The 17,041-nt window shown below is 39.3% G+C and overlaps 1 protein-coding gene across 4 annotated transcripts in view; it reads left to right on the forward strand.

Annotated features, from left to right (window-relative positions):
- LOC137274378 (rho GTPase-activating protein 26-like) overlaps nucleotides 1–16,892 on the forward strand; it is a 78,444-nt gene extending 61,552 nt beyond the window's left edge. For all 4 annotated transcript variants that reach the window (XM_067807530.1, XM_067807529.1, XM_067807532.1 and 1 more), the window contains 10 exons: nucleotides 1,820–1,979; nucleotides 2,534–2,825; nucleotides 4,031–4,060; nucleotides 8,386–8,574; nucleotides 9,100–9,156; nucleotides 12,440–12,479; nucleotides 13,625–13,669; nucleotides 13,979–14,053; nucleotides 15,424–15,503; nucleotides 16,720–16,892. In XM_067807530.1, coding sequence (XP_067663631.1) covers nucleotides 1,820–1,979; nucleotides 2,534–2,825; nucleotides 4,031–4,060; nucleotides 8,386–8,574; nucleotides 9,100–9,156; nucleotides 12,440–12,479; nucleotides 13,625–13,669; nucleotides 13,979–14,053; nucleotides 15,424–15,503; nucleotides 16,720–16,814 — 1,063 coding nt within the window. In that variant the 3' untranslated portion in view covers nucleotides 16,815–16,892. The remainder of the gene's footprint in view (nucleotides 1–1,819; nucleotides 1,980–2,533; nucleotides 2,826–4,030; nucleotides 4,061–8,385; nucleotides 8,575–9,099; nucleotides 9,157–12,439; nucleotides 12,480–13,624; nucleotides 13,670–13,978; nucleotides 14,054–15,423; nucleotides 15,504–16,719) is intronic.
- The last annotated feature ends 149 nt before the right edge of the window (nucleotides 16,893–17,041 follow it).

A 17,041-nucleotide genomic window follows, 5' to 3' on the forward strand; every position in this document is an offset into this window, starting at 1 on the left:
AAGCTAGGCATGGTCGAGTCCACTTGGGATTGCTGTGGGACTTCATTGCCAAGAATCAGCTTCCCGGGCAACCAGATAGACGGTTCTCCATCCCGCCTTTATCGACCATCCTCGGACGACATGATACGGAGGAGGAGTTCCTGTGTCCAGTCAGGGCCCTTAGATATTACATCCAGAGGTCTGCCTTGAAGAGACATTCCCGAAAGAGACTGTTTATCCCTTTTTCTTCATCGTGCAAGGGGGAAGTTAATAGAAACACTATTGCTCTGTGGCTTCGTGCGACTATCCTGGCGGCGTACGATGCCAAGAAACTCCCCCATCCGACGGCGAACAACCCCCATGAAATTAGAGCCCTGGCGTCCACTATGGCCCTCCACAGGAACTGTACGGTGCCACAGATTATGGAGGGTTGTTTTTGGAAGTCGTCCACCGTTTTTGCCTCACACTACCTGAGGGACTTGGCTGTCGAGGACATGGAGGGGCTTCAGTCTTTTGGCCCGTTGGTGGTTGCACAGCAACTCACCCAGCCTTCCGCCCATTAGGTAATTGTGTTGTTCTTACCTTTGGTCTTAAGATTAACTTCACCCTCTGGGTGCGTCGGTTTCTCTTTGGAGTTCCCTTGGGTTATCCTTTGTCCTGTTTCCAGGTTTGCCCTGTGACGTTGGCATTGGTCTCCCGGGTCTCCTGTGCATGTGCTTGGTCTGCTGAAGATGTGAAGGTCCTCCGGAGTCCACACCACCGTCCTCTCTGTCGAAGCCATATGCATAAGACCTATGGTAAGGTAAGTTAAAAATTTATTAAAATCTAAATATTTTAGATATTTAAATACTTACCTTACCATAGGGCGGTGACTCCCTCCCAACGCTGGATGCTCCTCCCCACTTTGGACTCATCGGACCTTTCTTTCCTGCTGCCAGTAAAAGTGAATTTTGGGATGGCTCGCTTTCCCGCGAGTAGGGAGATCACGTCACTTCCGTGACTACATCCGTAGATTATACGAGGTAGCCATTCAGGGAATGGCGAATCAACGTCTGTCTGATCTCTACTAGCGAAGCTTGAGGTAATATGCATAAGACCTATGGTAAGGTAAGTATTTAAATATCTAAAATATTTAGATTTTAATAATTTCCGTGCCTTTAAATTTTCACGAGCGATGGTTACTAAACCTTTTCTCACCACCTTATTTTCGCGAGGTGCAGGTTGACATATATCAGAAATTATCTCAGACGTTAGCCAGGAAAAAGACCGTTCTCGTGATGAGCATGTGATTCTTGTTACAGAGGGTGTCTCTGAATGTCTTTACACAACACGCAGGTGCGTGACCATTGAGTTCTTATAAAATTAACAGATTTGCTTAGTGATCTAAAAACAAATGTAATTGATTTCAAAACTAATCCTTCTAAATTGGGTGTCAGAGGATCAGTAAGTGATGTGTGATTAAGCCATGTTAATCAAGATAAGCCCAGTGGTGACACATAATAGAGCAATGACACATGTATTGTTTTTATGTTGTTGACTGATCTGAATAAAGTGACTGATATATCTATATTATCGCATGTTTTTATTCTCGCGTCATGATGTCTGATGTGAAATTAAATTAAACAGTCGCGAAAATTTGACTGTGTACAGTAATTAGCTCGTTAAATAGAAATGGTATTACACGGATGGTCGTTTAGTATCGTCTATAAATGTGATTGATGGAGGTTATGTGGGGCAAGATGCTTCCTGAAGATACTGGAGATCATATTCATCTCCAGTGATTTATAAGAGCTGTGTTTCAATGGAATAAGTATTCTTTTTGTGCAATTGTTTTCAACAGAGTGTCCAATGAACATGAAAGGAATAAAATGACTGTGGCCAATTTGGGAGTCTGTTTTGGGCCAACACTGATGCGACCAGAAGAAGAGACGATGGCAGCCATCATGGACATCAAGTTCTGCAACATCGTTGTGGAAATACTCATCAATAACTATGACAAGGTACATTGACATATGGGGTTTTTTTGTTGACAAAGCAGAGTCCTTGACTATTAAACTCTTATTGAGTTAAAGTACACTGCTGTGTTAAGAACCAAGTGACAGAGTCGACCACACTGTGCTCAACGATGCCTCATATCTCACAACATAGTTTGATCCCTTAGAAAAATTTTCCAAAGAAATGGTACTCTAGAAATGGTCCATATAAATGGTTCCTTAGAAACGGTCCCCAAAACTTACGTTTATCATTACTGATGACTTAATGGACGGGGCAGTCAGCCTTTGTGACTTGGTGGATACACTGTGGATAGTTCATCATAACGTTCAATCACCTTTTTTTCTGATCCTTAATGTACAAGCTGCGGAATAATTCTAAGTACTACACTATGCAACCAAACAAAATTATGCAGAACTTACTTTGAATGCATACACTTAACAACTGTTATCATCCTTTTAAAAAATTGGATGTGTTAGGTAACATATTCGAGGGCTTTGTTTTATTTCCTAAATGTAAAATAAGCCAATATACCTTGTTATCAAAATTTTTCTGTTCACAGATATTTAACAATGCACCAGAGGACTGTGTAGATTTGTGCAATGTAAGAGTTCTCCCCAAACATAATCAGGCTATGAGCAATCATCGTGGCAACACAAGTCCACGATCACCTGCTGCCATCATGTCCGCCTCCTCAACCCCAGTATTAACCCATGATGGTGGCGGTAGTGGCGGCAGCGTAGGAGGAACACCGTCACATATCTATGCAAACCAGGCTCCAGTGCATCCTGCTTCTGCTTCAAGAGCGTCAAGATTTGTACGTCCGACACAGGTATTCAACCATCAAACTGGAGGTAAGATGGCTTCCTTTTTAGCAAATTTCTGGCTTGACTCTTTTGGGATATATAACCAACTGTAGTCATTTTGAAGGATGTACCAGAAAATATTTTTCATTTTGTGTCAAGAAGGTGCAGGATCAGCTTCATGTTTAGGACAAGTGCATATTTTACTTTTCCTTTGGAAACATATTTAGCCTTCTCACTTATGTGAGTCTACATTAAATCCATTCATTATTTCTTCATGCCACCGTAGAGATTGTTTAATAGTGTGTCAAACTCTGTAATGAATCCCTCTTCAGACAGGTTCCTGTCTGTATTTGCATTGCATCATATTTATAATGTGTCGATTCCCATGACATTGTTATAGGTAACACTCGTATTAAAACATCCCTCTTGTCAGAAATAACACTTAGCAAATCTGAATTGATCTTGCATCTTTGATAATGCTTCTGAAAAATGTCGATGACATTCTCAGATGTATAGTCAGTATTAAGTTTAACAGTACATAATTTCCATTTTGCATGCAGTACACAATGTAGGCTTTCATGTGGGTCATTGTGGAAGAATATTTGTACAGTTCATTTGTCAGGGCATTTGTTGTTGAGATGTTTGTTGTAAAGATGTTGTTTATTATGATGATTATCATATAGGAGTTGTTGTTATGAGGTGTATTTAATTGATGTCGTAAGGATGGTGTTGTTATGAATTTGTTGTGAAAGTCTTGTTGTTTCACACTCCTAACTGTACTATCCTACTCAGGTGGTGTAATAATTGATAAACTGTCATTTAAGTAACACGCAATCTTCTGTCAAGTCGCACAATTTCTATAATTAGTTGAATCTTCACAGTGCCCCCAAGCTTATATGTTCCTCACCAACAATATCCTATCTTTGATATTTGAAATTTAAAGAAAACAGTTTTTGATGTCTGTGGTTCACCTGCAAAAAAGGGAAAGATTATGAAATAAAAGTACTTTCATGGAATACAGATCGTATTACATTCATTTTATTGGGTAAATGAAAATGCGGTCTCATCAGGCTGCTGTTGTACAAAGTGATCTTAGCACTAAGATGACAGTAACTCTTATACCTTAACATAGACTTAAGTTGACTTAGCACTAAGGTGACAGTAACTCTTATACCTTAACATAGACTTAAGTTGACTTAGCACTAAGGTTTTGTACATCAGCACACAGGTCATAATGCCTCTATTGTTTACAGACCAGGTTGATGCCTGTCCAAGTCCCACTGGTAATATCTGCATATTGGTTGTCAAGATGAGGGTTTAGATACTGCTTGACTAGAGAATAGGCAGCCATGGTGATCATTGAACATTTGGGAACTGACAATGCGCTTTCCTAATATGTAGTCATGTTATTACTGCTTTTGAGCCCACTCTATTTACATGCATTCAAAGTTGCTATGTTTTATGAATTTGATGCAGTATGCAAGGAACATTTACAAAAGTTAATACTAACAATTATTTCACAATGACTCATATTCATTGCTTTGATAATAAATACATTGCAGACTATCATCAGTGAATGTCCTCATCTTCATAATCACTAGATGCTTTGAACTGTTTTTGTTGCAGTCCCCGACTATAATTCATACAATTATTACACACGCTATCTGAACAATCGCTACTACTACAGGGACTGTAGCCCGGGTAAGATGGATGTACTAACACTGCCCCTCTCACTACAGGGCAGACACGTTGGGTTGACTGTTGCAATAACATGCACCTCTGTACTGACTCAGATGAATGGAATGATAGAAGGCACTTTGTTGGACAATCTCTGTCTCTGGGTAACATTTTGGTCAATCTACACTCACCTCTGGATCCATTTCTGTGGCTGTCACAATCTCAAATTAACCATCCTTGATTTTGATTTGCCAAACCAAGTGGCTACCCTGTCTAATGTACCAATCAGAATGCAAATGCAAACAAGCCTTTATGTGGTTTAGCAACATCACCAAAATCTCGGTCAGTTTAATTGAATATGATAGTGTTTGCAAGAAAATAGTATGTGGAAGTGACATGCAAAATGAAGACCTAAGAAACTTTTTGGATGGAAAGGGTGACATCGTGTCTATTAAGACTGATAGTGGTTTGTGGGTACAATGTGGGTACAGTGTGCTTTCTGGTGTCCCCTGCCATCATATTTCCTGAATATTGCCAAAAGGAGAATAAAACTATGCTCCCTCAATCGCTGACTTTCCCTTTTACTTTTCAATGTGTAATTAGTAGGTTCAATATTAGTGAAAATCAAGGGCAGGTAATTTGTAGTTGCCTGAAACATGGGAATGGATCCAGTTGTCAGTGTGGGTATACTGAAGTGTGGTCCCTGGAGACATAGAGGATGTTTGTTGAAAAATACAAGTGTATTAACCAAGTTTGTGAGTCTTACTTCTTTGTTGGCTGTTGTTCATGCAGATAAGAAAAATAATTAACTGCTCAAGTAGGGCCTAAGTGGTCCAGGTGTTAGCCAGGATCTTCTTAGTTATGAGTTACCTTCTCAACAGTCTTTTGGGAATGCAAGATACAGATTTGTCTAGAACAGTCTAGACAAAACACGAAAAAGGTTTTACTGTATTAGGTGACAAACTGTTGTTCAGAATTTTGTCCCATTCGATTTGTTAGTTGCAATTCAAGGTTTAGGTTTGCCCATCATACTATGATAATGTTATTTCACCAAAGTAGTAAATGCGTGGCATATATCCAGAGGTAGATCTCTAAGTGTTTTTGCCATGAATATCATGCCTGTGCTTATCATCACCTGCACAAGTGTCTGTGTACCTGAGTAATGAGCATGATGTAGATGGTTAGGTAGTCTCCAGACAGGGCTATGACCTAGGTGTTGGTACAGTCTGGAGATCATCAGCGTGTGTGCATGATCCTTTAAACAGAGTGATGTGGACATCTACACCTGGGAATAACCACAGTGTGCTTCTGACAGTTTCATGTTAAGTATCGCCTCACCGTTCCTACCATATAGATCTTCTGTTCAGGGCAGCGCCCAGATGCTCATTGTGGTACTGTTGAACAGAGAATTTGGTGGCCGCAACAGCGTCTCTATGACTTAATATGTCATCTGTACTTCACTGAATTGATGACCACTATGGACCAGTAAGGATAGGTGCTCACTCTGTCTATTTGGACATTTCGAGATAATTATATGTTCATGTAAAATTTCAAAATTTACCATATACAACTACATCAGACACCCAATGCTGAGCTTTTCCTGATTGCTGATATGTGCCTCCACCTGACAGTGTTTTTGTACACCCTACCCATTATTTCTAGTGCATGGATGTGTTTCTGCTGTCGTTACGGCATCTTGACAGCTGTTACCCTCAGTAGCATCAGTGAAACAGATAGACTAGATTTATAGAGTGGAAGCATGTTTACTGCTCAGGATGATGTTCCCATTGCCAGAGTGCATGGATGGCACAGTGTTTGAAGTTGCTGCAACTTGTGCTGAGTTGTGTCCCTTTCTATACCAGGATCCTCTGGTCCTTTTTGAATCCCAGATTTAAACCTTGGATTTTAACACCCTGCTCCTTTGTTATAGAAGTGGTTAATGCATCCCTTCCCCTATCATAAAATTGATACGCTAATATGTTGTCATTTAACGGAAATGCTGATCAAATTTGCTTTAAACTCCCTCATCTCGTCAGGAGTTTCTTTTAATGTTGATATGTAGCACCATTTTTTTACTGTAGGCATGGTTATGCATGATTACAAATAAAGAAATGGATGCAAAGTGATATATTGTACATGGGTGCTAAGGCTGCATTAAAAAAAATTAAATGTTTCTCGGGCACATATTTTTTTAAAGTGACGAGGGCGGTAGGACTTTTTTTAAAAAAAATATAGAATAGAAAGTGACAAGCAAAGAACACATTTTTATTTTTTTTCTCTTGGAAATACAGCTTGGAAAGGTTAGCACGTGTTAATGAGCTTTAGATTCAGTCATACTCATTCTTACAGACGCTAATTCTTATAAGGGACAAATAGATGATCAGGATGCGGAAAAGTGAAATTTATTTTCAATGGCAGTAAAAATGTGTTACACGCATAAATAGAAGTAACGCTCCAGTGCCCGAGAAACATTTCCCTTTTGTGATTTAGCCTAAGGAAAAAGCAACCCCAGGCTCATTTAGCCTGTTTCCCACTTTAAGCAACAGTAGCATGAATAAACATTGTGCAGCGGTCATACTATTTTCATTATGTTCATACTGATATATCATGACTTGTTTTATTTTACTTAAAGTTAACATTTTGATATTTCTTTCATAATTCATTTTACCATTTGAATTTCACTCCACTAACGCCTCACATGAGAACATGTTGCTTTTATTAAATCTTCAACTTTTGTTAGTGTGTATCAGAATGTTTTAAGGTTTTCACATGACACATTTAGTGCTGAGGTGTCAGACACCCTGGACAAGTCAGTTTTCATTTCCTGCAATCAAATAATGATATCTTACTGGTCTGTGGACTACTAGATAATTTCCACTTACGGTTTCAAACTGCAAATAGTATTGGATTTCATTGCATATCTGCTCATAATGAAGCTATTTTATTTCACAATAATAAAGTAGAGAGTGAAATTATCACTGTTCCATAAATAGCCAATAAACATTAACAACAAGCATGGTGTCATAAAATCAGGTCAAGTTACTTTCTTGAAGTCACTTGTCTTGTGGCAAGTGTATATTGGAAAAAACTTCTTTTATCCAATGATCAGCTCCATTTCACAAGGTAGCATCATACTAAAGACATTAAAAATGGTACTTGCATAGCTGTCTTGCGATCAGCAATATGGTGTTGGAACTTGGACTTGTCAAATCAGTCTTATACTGTTAAGTAATAGTAGGGTGTTCATGTTCAACTGCAACATGGAAACACAGGGAGACACAGACTCATGTTGGGCCACTCGATGTTATTACTTACATGTTAGTTTAGTATAGCATAAGTAATTTTCATGAATTGTATTTTCGTAAGATTCATGTCAAATTTTGCACTTTGGTGAAGAATCATCTTACCTACAATCACATAATTTCTGTTTAATTTTCCGTTGCTTATTTATCAAATGGCAACAATTTAATCAAAGTATGTACAGTGCCGAGAACTCCCTTTAAATGGCGGCCTATGGGATTGTGAATTATTGAACCACATGTAGGCTGATAAATCCGATGTCATTGGTTAAGCAGTGGTCAGAAAATTAAACTGAAATTATGTGCACAAAGTTGAGATGATTTCACATTTGCCTGTCAGATTTTACAAAGATCCATCCTAAACTCGCTTCATGAAAGTTATTTATGCCACACTGAAATAACATGTAAATCTGTGGAAATTATGTCAAGTGGTCCAGTATAACTGACAAAGGCCTCTAGTACAAAAAACAAACAGCAGCCACACATGTCTGATGCTAGATAGGTGAAGTAATCTTCCATCACAACATTTAGCTCCATATCACCCTACCTTGCCTCACCAAATCAAGAGCCTACCTCTAGCTGCAGTTCCAATGGCTCCTTCTGTTATAAAGTGTTCATGATTTATCTTTCAGGCTTTGAGACACACAGTAGTACATCAAGCAGTTCAGACTCCCTCAACTCCTCGCGGGTGATGTCTCAACAGCTCCCTTCGGGCCGAGGGGGTCCACAAAACCCCTCCCAATCACCCCGTCTGGACCAGGTTGACCATCCGCGACGGGGATCAAACAGTACATACGCTAATGTCAGTGTACATGAACTTGGTAAGTGCAGGAGCTTTGTCTCCTAGTTTGATTGTGAATGTATGCTAAGAATCTTTTTACAGTGCTTACCTGGTTAATCAAGATGGTCATGTTCCAAGTTAATCATCTGTTTTGCATTTTGGACAACACAATTTCTTTTCCTTGAGCCCAAACATTAACATTTATGGATTTAATCTATATATTTATAGGCTTATAATTCTTTTATTAAAAGATCAAACAGAACTGGAAGATAAGGGACTAATGAGACCCTAGTTTTAGGGTTTTGTAACTAACTTGCTATTAAAAGTTAGTAAATTGTGATTCTTCTTATGATAATTAGATTGTTTTGCCATTTTGGTGTATTCGTTTTGTATTCAGAAACAAGTTCATTTTGTCGGCAAACTGTGATGAAACTTTGTAAAGTAAATAGATTCCTTAAGCTTATGGCATTACAGCTAGAGTTCGGCCTGGAGTCAATTTTACCCTTGAATACATGGAGTATTTGTATTCATTGTGCACTCTGTAAATTATGTACTTTGATGTTAGATACCCTTGAGGAGCCAGACATACTAGAACTGCAAAGTTCCTCTAACTCTCCACGAGGTGAGACAGTTTAGTCCAACCTGCCAGTGGTCAGTCTTGACCATGCTTGGAGCAGGGCACCACATTATAGCCACACTAATCCATACTCCTTTTCTCTGGAGATTCTCAGTACCAAAGTTTGTCTGCCTGTCTCTTGCTGAAGTTTGTTGAACGTTCAGCATTGGGTGAATGGGATTTAACCCAGTTTGTTTGGGCTGTTGAAAATGACCTTATCCCATTTGATCCTGCATGAAGCATCCATGGTGGTGATATTTCTCAAATCCTTTCTCCCCTATATCTATTTATGCTTGTGATGGTCATGGTTTGAGATGGTGCATAAGACATGGAGAGAATGAGTTCCCAGAATCTTCCTCCCTGATCTACCACTGTGATTCTCAAAGAGAATAGATCCCATATAACCATTATTATTATTTTGAGCTTGGTTATGTGTGATATATTATACTGTTCGAAAGAAGTAAAGGATCACTTGATTCCTTCATTTGACATTATGTTTACTGACATGGCAGATAAATGTTGATTATGGATAGTCGTTGGTTCCATATTGAGTAGTATAGATGGGGAGACAAAGCCACTATTCCACTTTCCCCTTAAGTCAGTGTTGAGGTGGAGTTGCCTGGTGATCAAAGCATTCACTCATCACCTAGGTTTGATACCCCACATGGGTACAGTGCGTGAAGCCCATTTCAGGCAAACAAACTCACTCACTCTCTCAATGTAGAGCTGTGGAGTGATCTGTAATTGATTTTCACCAGTGATATACTGCTATTACATATTTAGTCTTTGCTTGACAAGCTGATGTTACAATCCAGTGTTTGATGACAGGAGCACCAGCTAATGTTGAAGCATTTGACACATTATAACCAACTAATCTTGCTGTGTCAGCACTTTGAACATGGAGATTTAGAGGAGGAATAGATCCTTAGCATTGCATTATTTCAAAGCCAACCTAATCTACATTAAAGTGGTTGTGAAGACATGAGCTAATTGTTTATTATTGTTCCTGGCTGTATTGTTCATGTTGTCAATCAGTGGTTCGACTTACCAAGATTCCAACGTCCGTAATGACTGTACTTTATTATAGATGTCTGTCACTGGAGAGCAAACACAATTCAAGTATTACATGTAGTTTGGTGAGCAAGCTCCTACAACATACCAATCTTGGGGTGTGGTTTATGAAAGCCTCTACATCTCCCATAATCAGTCAGAAGAGTTGTGTCCCTTAGCTGTGGTAGACTCTAGAGTCCATTGAGTCAAAATCTCCATAATGAATTGCATTCATACTCCAAAACAAATAATCGTAAATGACTCAAACTAACGCCAAGGTAAACAGGGAAGACACACCAACACAGAATTTTGTTATAGTTGTTGTCAACAAACTATCAAAAAGTTGTTTAACAAACTATCATTATTTTCATTTGAAACTGCAAGATTTGTGACATTGATGTAGCAACAGCTCAAGTAACAGCCAGGTAAGCAAGAGTCACAGGCAAATTTGTCATGTGACGGTTTATCCTACTGAGTGAGTGATTGATTCATCTCCCTCAATGAAGTTTACTGCTGATGTTAAAGCTTTTATTTAGAAAGTCAATGACTTCTTCATGTCAGAAATTCAGCAGGGCAGACCATTTACTTTGGTGTTAGTTTGAGTCATTTATGATTATTTGTTTTAGAGTTAGGGTGGAATTCATTGGGGAGATTTTGACTCAAATGGACTGTAATGATCACTGGTTGTATCACAGGTTTATCCATGTTATTAATCTTGGTTGGTCATAGGGTTCAAGTGGTAGATTTCTTTGAACTGCATCACTTTCTATGCACTGCTGACACATAGTCACATAACAGTTAGTACCATTAGTCAAACAGAACCACAATGTCCAATACAAAACCCATGATACAATAAACTGATCTGGACAAAAACAACAAAAAATCTTCCAATATGGGGCCCTGTAATGTCAGTTATAAAATAAAAAGATAAGGCCAGACCAATTCTATTTCCTCTGAAAACCTAAAGGAAGAAGGAAAAAAAATAAAAATAAAATTTCCAATCAAAATAATATACTTTCTAAATACACTAAGTATTTTACTTTTGGCAATTTATGAAGTGAATACCTAAAAAGTATTTTCTTGTGCATGTACGTTGTTAGCCAATAAAAACATTAGGATTTTATTTTTTGAGCAGGGAAAATTAATTTTTTTTTTTTTCTTATTCTTGAAAAAATACAGCAGGCAGATATACAAAGCAAGAAATAAGATTGGTCTGACCTAAAAAAAAATATAAAATAATTTTATTTTAAAATAAATAAGATTTGGAACCCCTGTGTCATCATGGACATGAAAAGTTGCAGGTTATTTCGTTTTTAGAAGTGAATAAAAACAAAAACTGTTTACAATCCAGTTTTAATAGATTGTATAGTAATGCAGTGACTGTGCCCCCCTGATATGTATTGACTACAAAACCCAGGAGAATTGATGATTTGAATTCAGTTATGGTTTAGAGTTATGTTCACAAAATCTGAACACGTCATCAAGCTACTATGAAACTCACACATGAACAGCACATGGTGAGAGGTCATAAGTATATTCAGGGGAAAATGCATCCTGTCATCATTTTTTCAAATTTGAATGTTGATTGTGTAGAGGTGTTTTTTCGCCCACAATTCCCAATCTTCAAGATTGAAATTTAAGGACTGTGAAGCCCTGTGAATAATGGAACATTGGTAGTATTGGGATGTTTATCATATCGTGACCCACAGCACCTAATAACCGAGTGTTGATGTACGAGGCATTCTCAGTGCTACAACTTTCGAAAGTCTGTGTTAAAGTATCACAGTTAAACTTAGTACTAAAATAACTTTTGTAAAGTGGCACCATGAAAAATTCTTAAATATAGCTTAAGACTATCCATTTGATCCAATTTTCAATGTAGATTGTTATTTCATTGAGCCATGTTTTCTCAAATGCAATTGCTCAGTTGGATTGATTTCGTTCTTGAGAATCCAAGGGACAGTAACAGTCTTTATGACTGGTTCAATCAACACATCGTTCCTGATGATGTGTTTTATTGTCGGTATCTTGTGAAGTTAAAGTTCGACTGATCAGCGACTTTCAATAGTTCTCGTGACATTTAGTGGTCATAACTCCCACTTTTGATAGTCTAGATATAACCAGAGGGATATGAACAAAGCTTAATCATGTCTGCAATATTTTCAATATAAGACTTTTCCTGAAAGTCACATCTCTTCTGAACTTAGTAGTGATAATAATGAATTTTTGTTTTTTGCAGCCAACAGATTCAGTATCGCAGGATCTGACGTTCCCACATTGTAAGTCAACAAATGATCTTAGCCAATAATGATGCTTGTGATTTGTTGTATTAAGACCAGCTGAGAAGGTCATGCTTTAGTCTGTTGTACAGACCCTGAAGCAAATATATCTAAGAAAGTCCATGCAAGTGTAGACAATGTGGCAAGTCTAGATTTCCTTAGCTTCTGAAAATGAAGAAAGTCTCAGGGGTCCATTTCATTATATTATATTTTTTTTTACTATGATCTTTCTTCAGTAAAATGTGTTCATTTAAGAGACTAGTTGTTAATCTGGTCATGCTTCAGTGTGGGTTTTATTCCTTAAAACGCAGGTCACGCAACACAGAGCACTCATGACAGTGCTTTATCAATAGGTTGGTTGTGATAAAAACAACAGCTCCTAGGTAATGCAAGATCTTTATCCATTGGTGTAGTGGACATGGTGTCTGTCTGAAGTGTGGACGGTTGGTGTGTTGATCCTTGGCCTTATCACACCATACAAGATTAACAAATGGCCATTGCTTATACCCTGCCTGACATTTGGTATTGTGGAGATTAAACAAGGATTGGTCAGCTGTGAATACAATCTGCCACACATATATTCAGACAGTAATCTTAATGGGATGTTAAATTCTGTAATACCTTTTAATGAGAGTGACGTTATTACCTAAGTTTATGCTACTCGCAAAAAGTTGGAAAGCATCCACCAAATGAAGACTGTGTTACAATACCCATGAGCTACGGCAGTTAAAATGTTTCATTTAGAAAAGTAAGGTGTTTATCCTTTTTCATAGTACAGTACTACATAGTATAGTACTATATATCGCCCTATTACAAAATGGAGGACTTCAATTTATTCAGGAGCTTTGATCCACCTTCAGCTCTGTGAAGAAGCTATGTAACAATGTGACCTGACTCTCTTAAGTGGTCTGTTTTATATTACACATTCATTCAAGAGATTAACCATAGTGTGGTTTTGTTCCCTTATGTTACATGGTGTATGAAAACCAAATGACAGAAGTAATGCTGCAGTTTTTGATATTTCATGTTTGAGAAATGTGATGTCGTCATATTTTTGTTTGTTAGACAATGGTAGGCTGTCACATTCAGATCACAAGATTGGACAACAATCAAGTTTGGACTCAATAATATGTATTCTTTTTCAGTGGGAGTGTCAAGAAAAGACGTTCTAATGACTTCAGCACATCAATGTAAGTTACCTTTGTCCCTAACAGTGATTGCTGATCGGTTGGAATGTTAGAAGTGCAGTAAATGTTAGAAGCTGCTTTCACTTAGCTTGTGGTTTGGTAGTGTAGTAGTTAGTGCTTTTTGAAGCCAATTTTGGTGTTCCTGCTTACAATATGGGTTAATTGCTGGTAAAAGCAAAACTAAATCAAACACACACTATAATATCAAGACTACATTTTAAATTTTAACATTTATTTCAATTCTAGACCCTGCATGAGGCTTTATTTTGTAGGAACAAAACTTTTTGTTATGTTAAAGCTCATATTTTTCAGGAACTCTTCTATGCCCGCAAGCATGACTGGCAGTCTGAGTAGTAACTCTAGTAGCTCATCACGTGCCCCTGGAAGGTAGGTGATATGACTGACCAAGTACTAACTCTAGTACCTCATAATGTGCCCCTGGAAGGTAGGTGATATGACTGACCAAGTACTAACTCTAGTACCTCATCATGTGCCCCTGGAAGGTAGGCGGTATTACTGACGTAGCAGTAACTCTAGTACCTCATCACGTGCCCCTGGAAGGTAGGTGATATGATTGACCTAGTAGTAACTCTAGTACCTCATCATGTGCCCCTGGAAGGTAGGTGATATGACTGACCAAGTACTAACTCTAGTACCTCATCATGTGCCCCTGGAAGGTAGGCGGTATTACTGACGTAGCAGTAACTCTAGTACCTCATCACGTGCCCCTGGAAGGTAGGTGATATGACTGACCTAGTACTAACTCTAGTACCTCATCACGTGCCCCTGGAAGGTAGGTGATATGACTGACCTAGTACTAACTCTAGTACCTCATCATGTGCCCCTGGAGGGTAGGCGGTATTACTGACGTAGCAGTAACTCTAGTACCTCATCACGTGCCCCTGGAAGGTAGGTGATATGACTGACCTAGCAGTAACTCTAGTACCTCATCACGTGCCCCTGGAAGGTAGGTGATATGACTGACCTAGTAGTAACTCTAGTACCTCATCATGTGCTCCTGGAAGGTAGGCGGTATGACTGACGTAGCAGTAACTCTGGTACCTCATCACGTGCCCCTGGAAGGTAGGCGGTATGACTGACGTAGCAGTAACTCTAGTACCTCATCATGTGCCCCTGGAAGGTAGGCGGTATGACTGACGTAGCAGTAACTCTGGTAGCTCATCACGTGCCCCTGGAAGGTAGGTGATATGACTGACCTAGTACTAACTCTAGTACCTCATCATGTGCCCCTGGAAGGTAGGCGGTATGACTGACGTAGCAGTAACTCTGGTAGCTCATCACGTGCCCCTGGAAGGTAGGTGATATGACTGACCTAGTAGTAACTCTAGTACCTCATCATATGCCCCCGGAAGGTAGGCGGTATGACTGACGTAGCAGTAACTCTGGTAGCTCATCACGTGCCCCTGGAAGGTAGGTGATATGACTGACCTAGCAGTAACTCTAGTACCTCATCACGTGCCCCTGGAAGGTAGGCGGTATGACTGACATAGCAGTAACTCTGGTAGCTCATCACGTGCCCCTGGAAGGTAGGTGATATGACTGACCTAGTAGTAACTCTAGTACCTCATCATATGCCCCCAGAAGGTTGGTGGTATGACTGATTGGTAGCTCACGCAGCCCTCCTTGTGCTCAGGAGATTGGTAATACTACAGAGAAGCCAGAAGCCACTGTTAACACCACTGATTATGTCACCAGAGATTACAGATGAGTATTTAATGTTAATGTTTTATTTCCAGGACTGTGAGGACCTTGTATGAGTGCCAGGCAGAGAATGATTCAGAGCTGTCCTTCAGTGCTAATACCCTAATCTACAATGGTAAGAAATACATTACTCAGACACTACTTTTCTGTCTGTCATCTTATCCCAATTTTATGTATGGGTGCTCATGCTGTTGATCACTGGATTGTCCAGTCCAGATTCAGTCATTTACAGCCCCACCAAATAGCTGTAAAATTTGCTTGGTGCACTAACCAACTATACCTCCTTTCAACAATCCCTTGTGCATTCTTGAAGTAAATGGGCCTCAGTTCTCATTTTTAACCCTTCTTTGTGTCACATCATTGACCATGAATTGACCCCTAAGATGTCTTGTTACATTTTCCTTTCACTATTGGCCTTCAGATGTCTGTTGACGGTTGCTCTGTTTATTGACCTCTGTGGTATTGCTGGAATATTGCTAAAAGTGGCATAGAACCTCACTCACTGTTTACTGACCCTGGACCTGACTGATGATTGTTGCAGTTCACCCCTCAGTGCAAACTCTCTGATTATCTTTAAGCGTGCCCCTCACCTCAGTTTCTCCCAGTCCACCCCAATTCTCTGCCTATGTATCAGTTTGCCCCTCATCTCAGATTGTCCCTATGCTTCAGTGTGCCCCTCATCTCCATATCTCCTATGTGTTCAGTCCACCCCAATTTTCTACCTATGTATCAGACTGTCCCTCATCTTAGATTGTCCCTATGCTTCAATGTGCCCCTCATCTCAGTATCTCCCAATGTTTCAGTCCACCCCAATTTTCTGCCTATGTATCAGTATGCCCCTCATCTTAGACTCTCCCTATGCTTCAGTGTGCCCCTCGTCTCACACTTTCTCCATGTTTCAGTGCACCCATCATCTCAGACTCTTCTACTGTTTCAGTGCACCCGAACTCTCTGCCTATGTTTCAGTGTGTTTCATGAGCAAAGTATTCATAAGTACAAAATTAAATCAGATTTCACATAACCTCACCTTATCTTAGACTCTTCTTATGTATCAGTACGCTCTAATTCTCAGCCTGTGTTTCAATGTGTTTCATGAGCTTAACATTAGTACAGTGTTAAATTCAAGTTCACCTAACCTCACCTCATCTTAGATTCTCCCTGTGTTTCTCAATTCTCAATTCTCTCCCTGTTTCAGTAAGCACCTCATCTCAAACTCTCTGTAAGTTTCAGTTTTTGCCCTTATCTTAGACTCTCCCCATGTATCAGTGTGCTTCAACTCTCTGCCTATATTTCAGTGCCGCCCAATCTCACATGCTCTCTCTATGTTTCAGTGCGCCCTTCCAAGGAACCACACTGGCTTGAGGGGACATTAGACGGCAGGAGTGGACTCCTTCCTGAAAACTATGTGGAATTCATAGTTGATTGACCACACCCACAAGCACCATTCAATGCTGATTTATAACAGCTAATTGCAGCAGTTGTTTTGGACATTTCATCAAGTTCTGTTCTGATGTCATTTTATATTGGATGCCACAGTTGATACAGTGGAGTATTTCCAGTGCTCAGTTTGGTGTTTTATACACTTGTTGCTTCTATTTTAGTTAGTCAGGATTAGAGTGATTGAGTGGCCCTCTCAGGTTGTAGGACACAGCA

The sequence above is a fragment of the Haliotis asinina genome, chromosome 2, assembly GCF_037392515.1.
Source record: "Haliotis asinina isolate JCU_RB_2024 chromosome 2, JCU_Hal_asi_v2, whole genome shotgun sequence".
Classification (NCBI taxonomy): Eukaryota; Metazoa; Mollusca; class Gastropoda; order Lepetellida; family Haliotidae; genus Haliotis; species Haliotis asinina.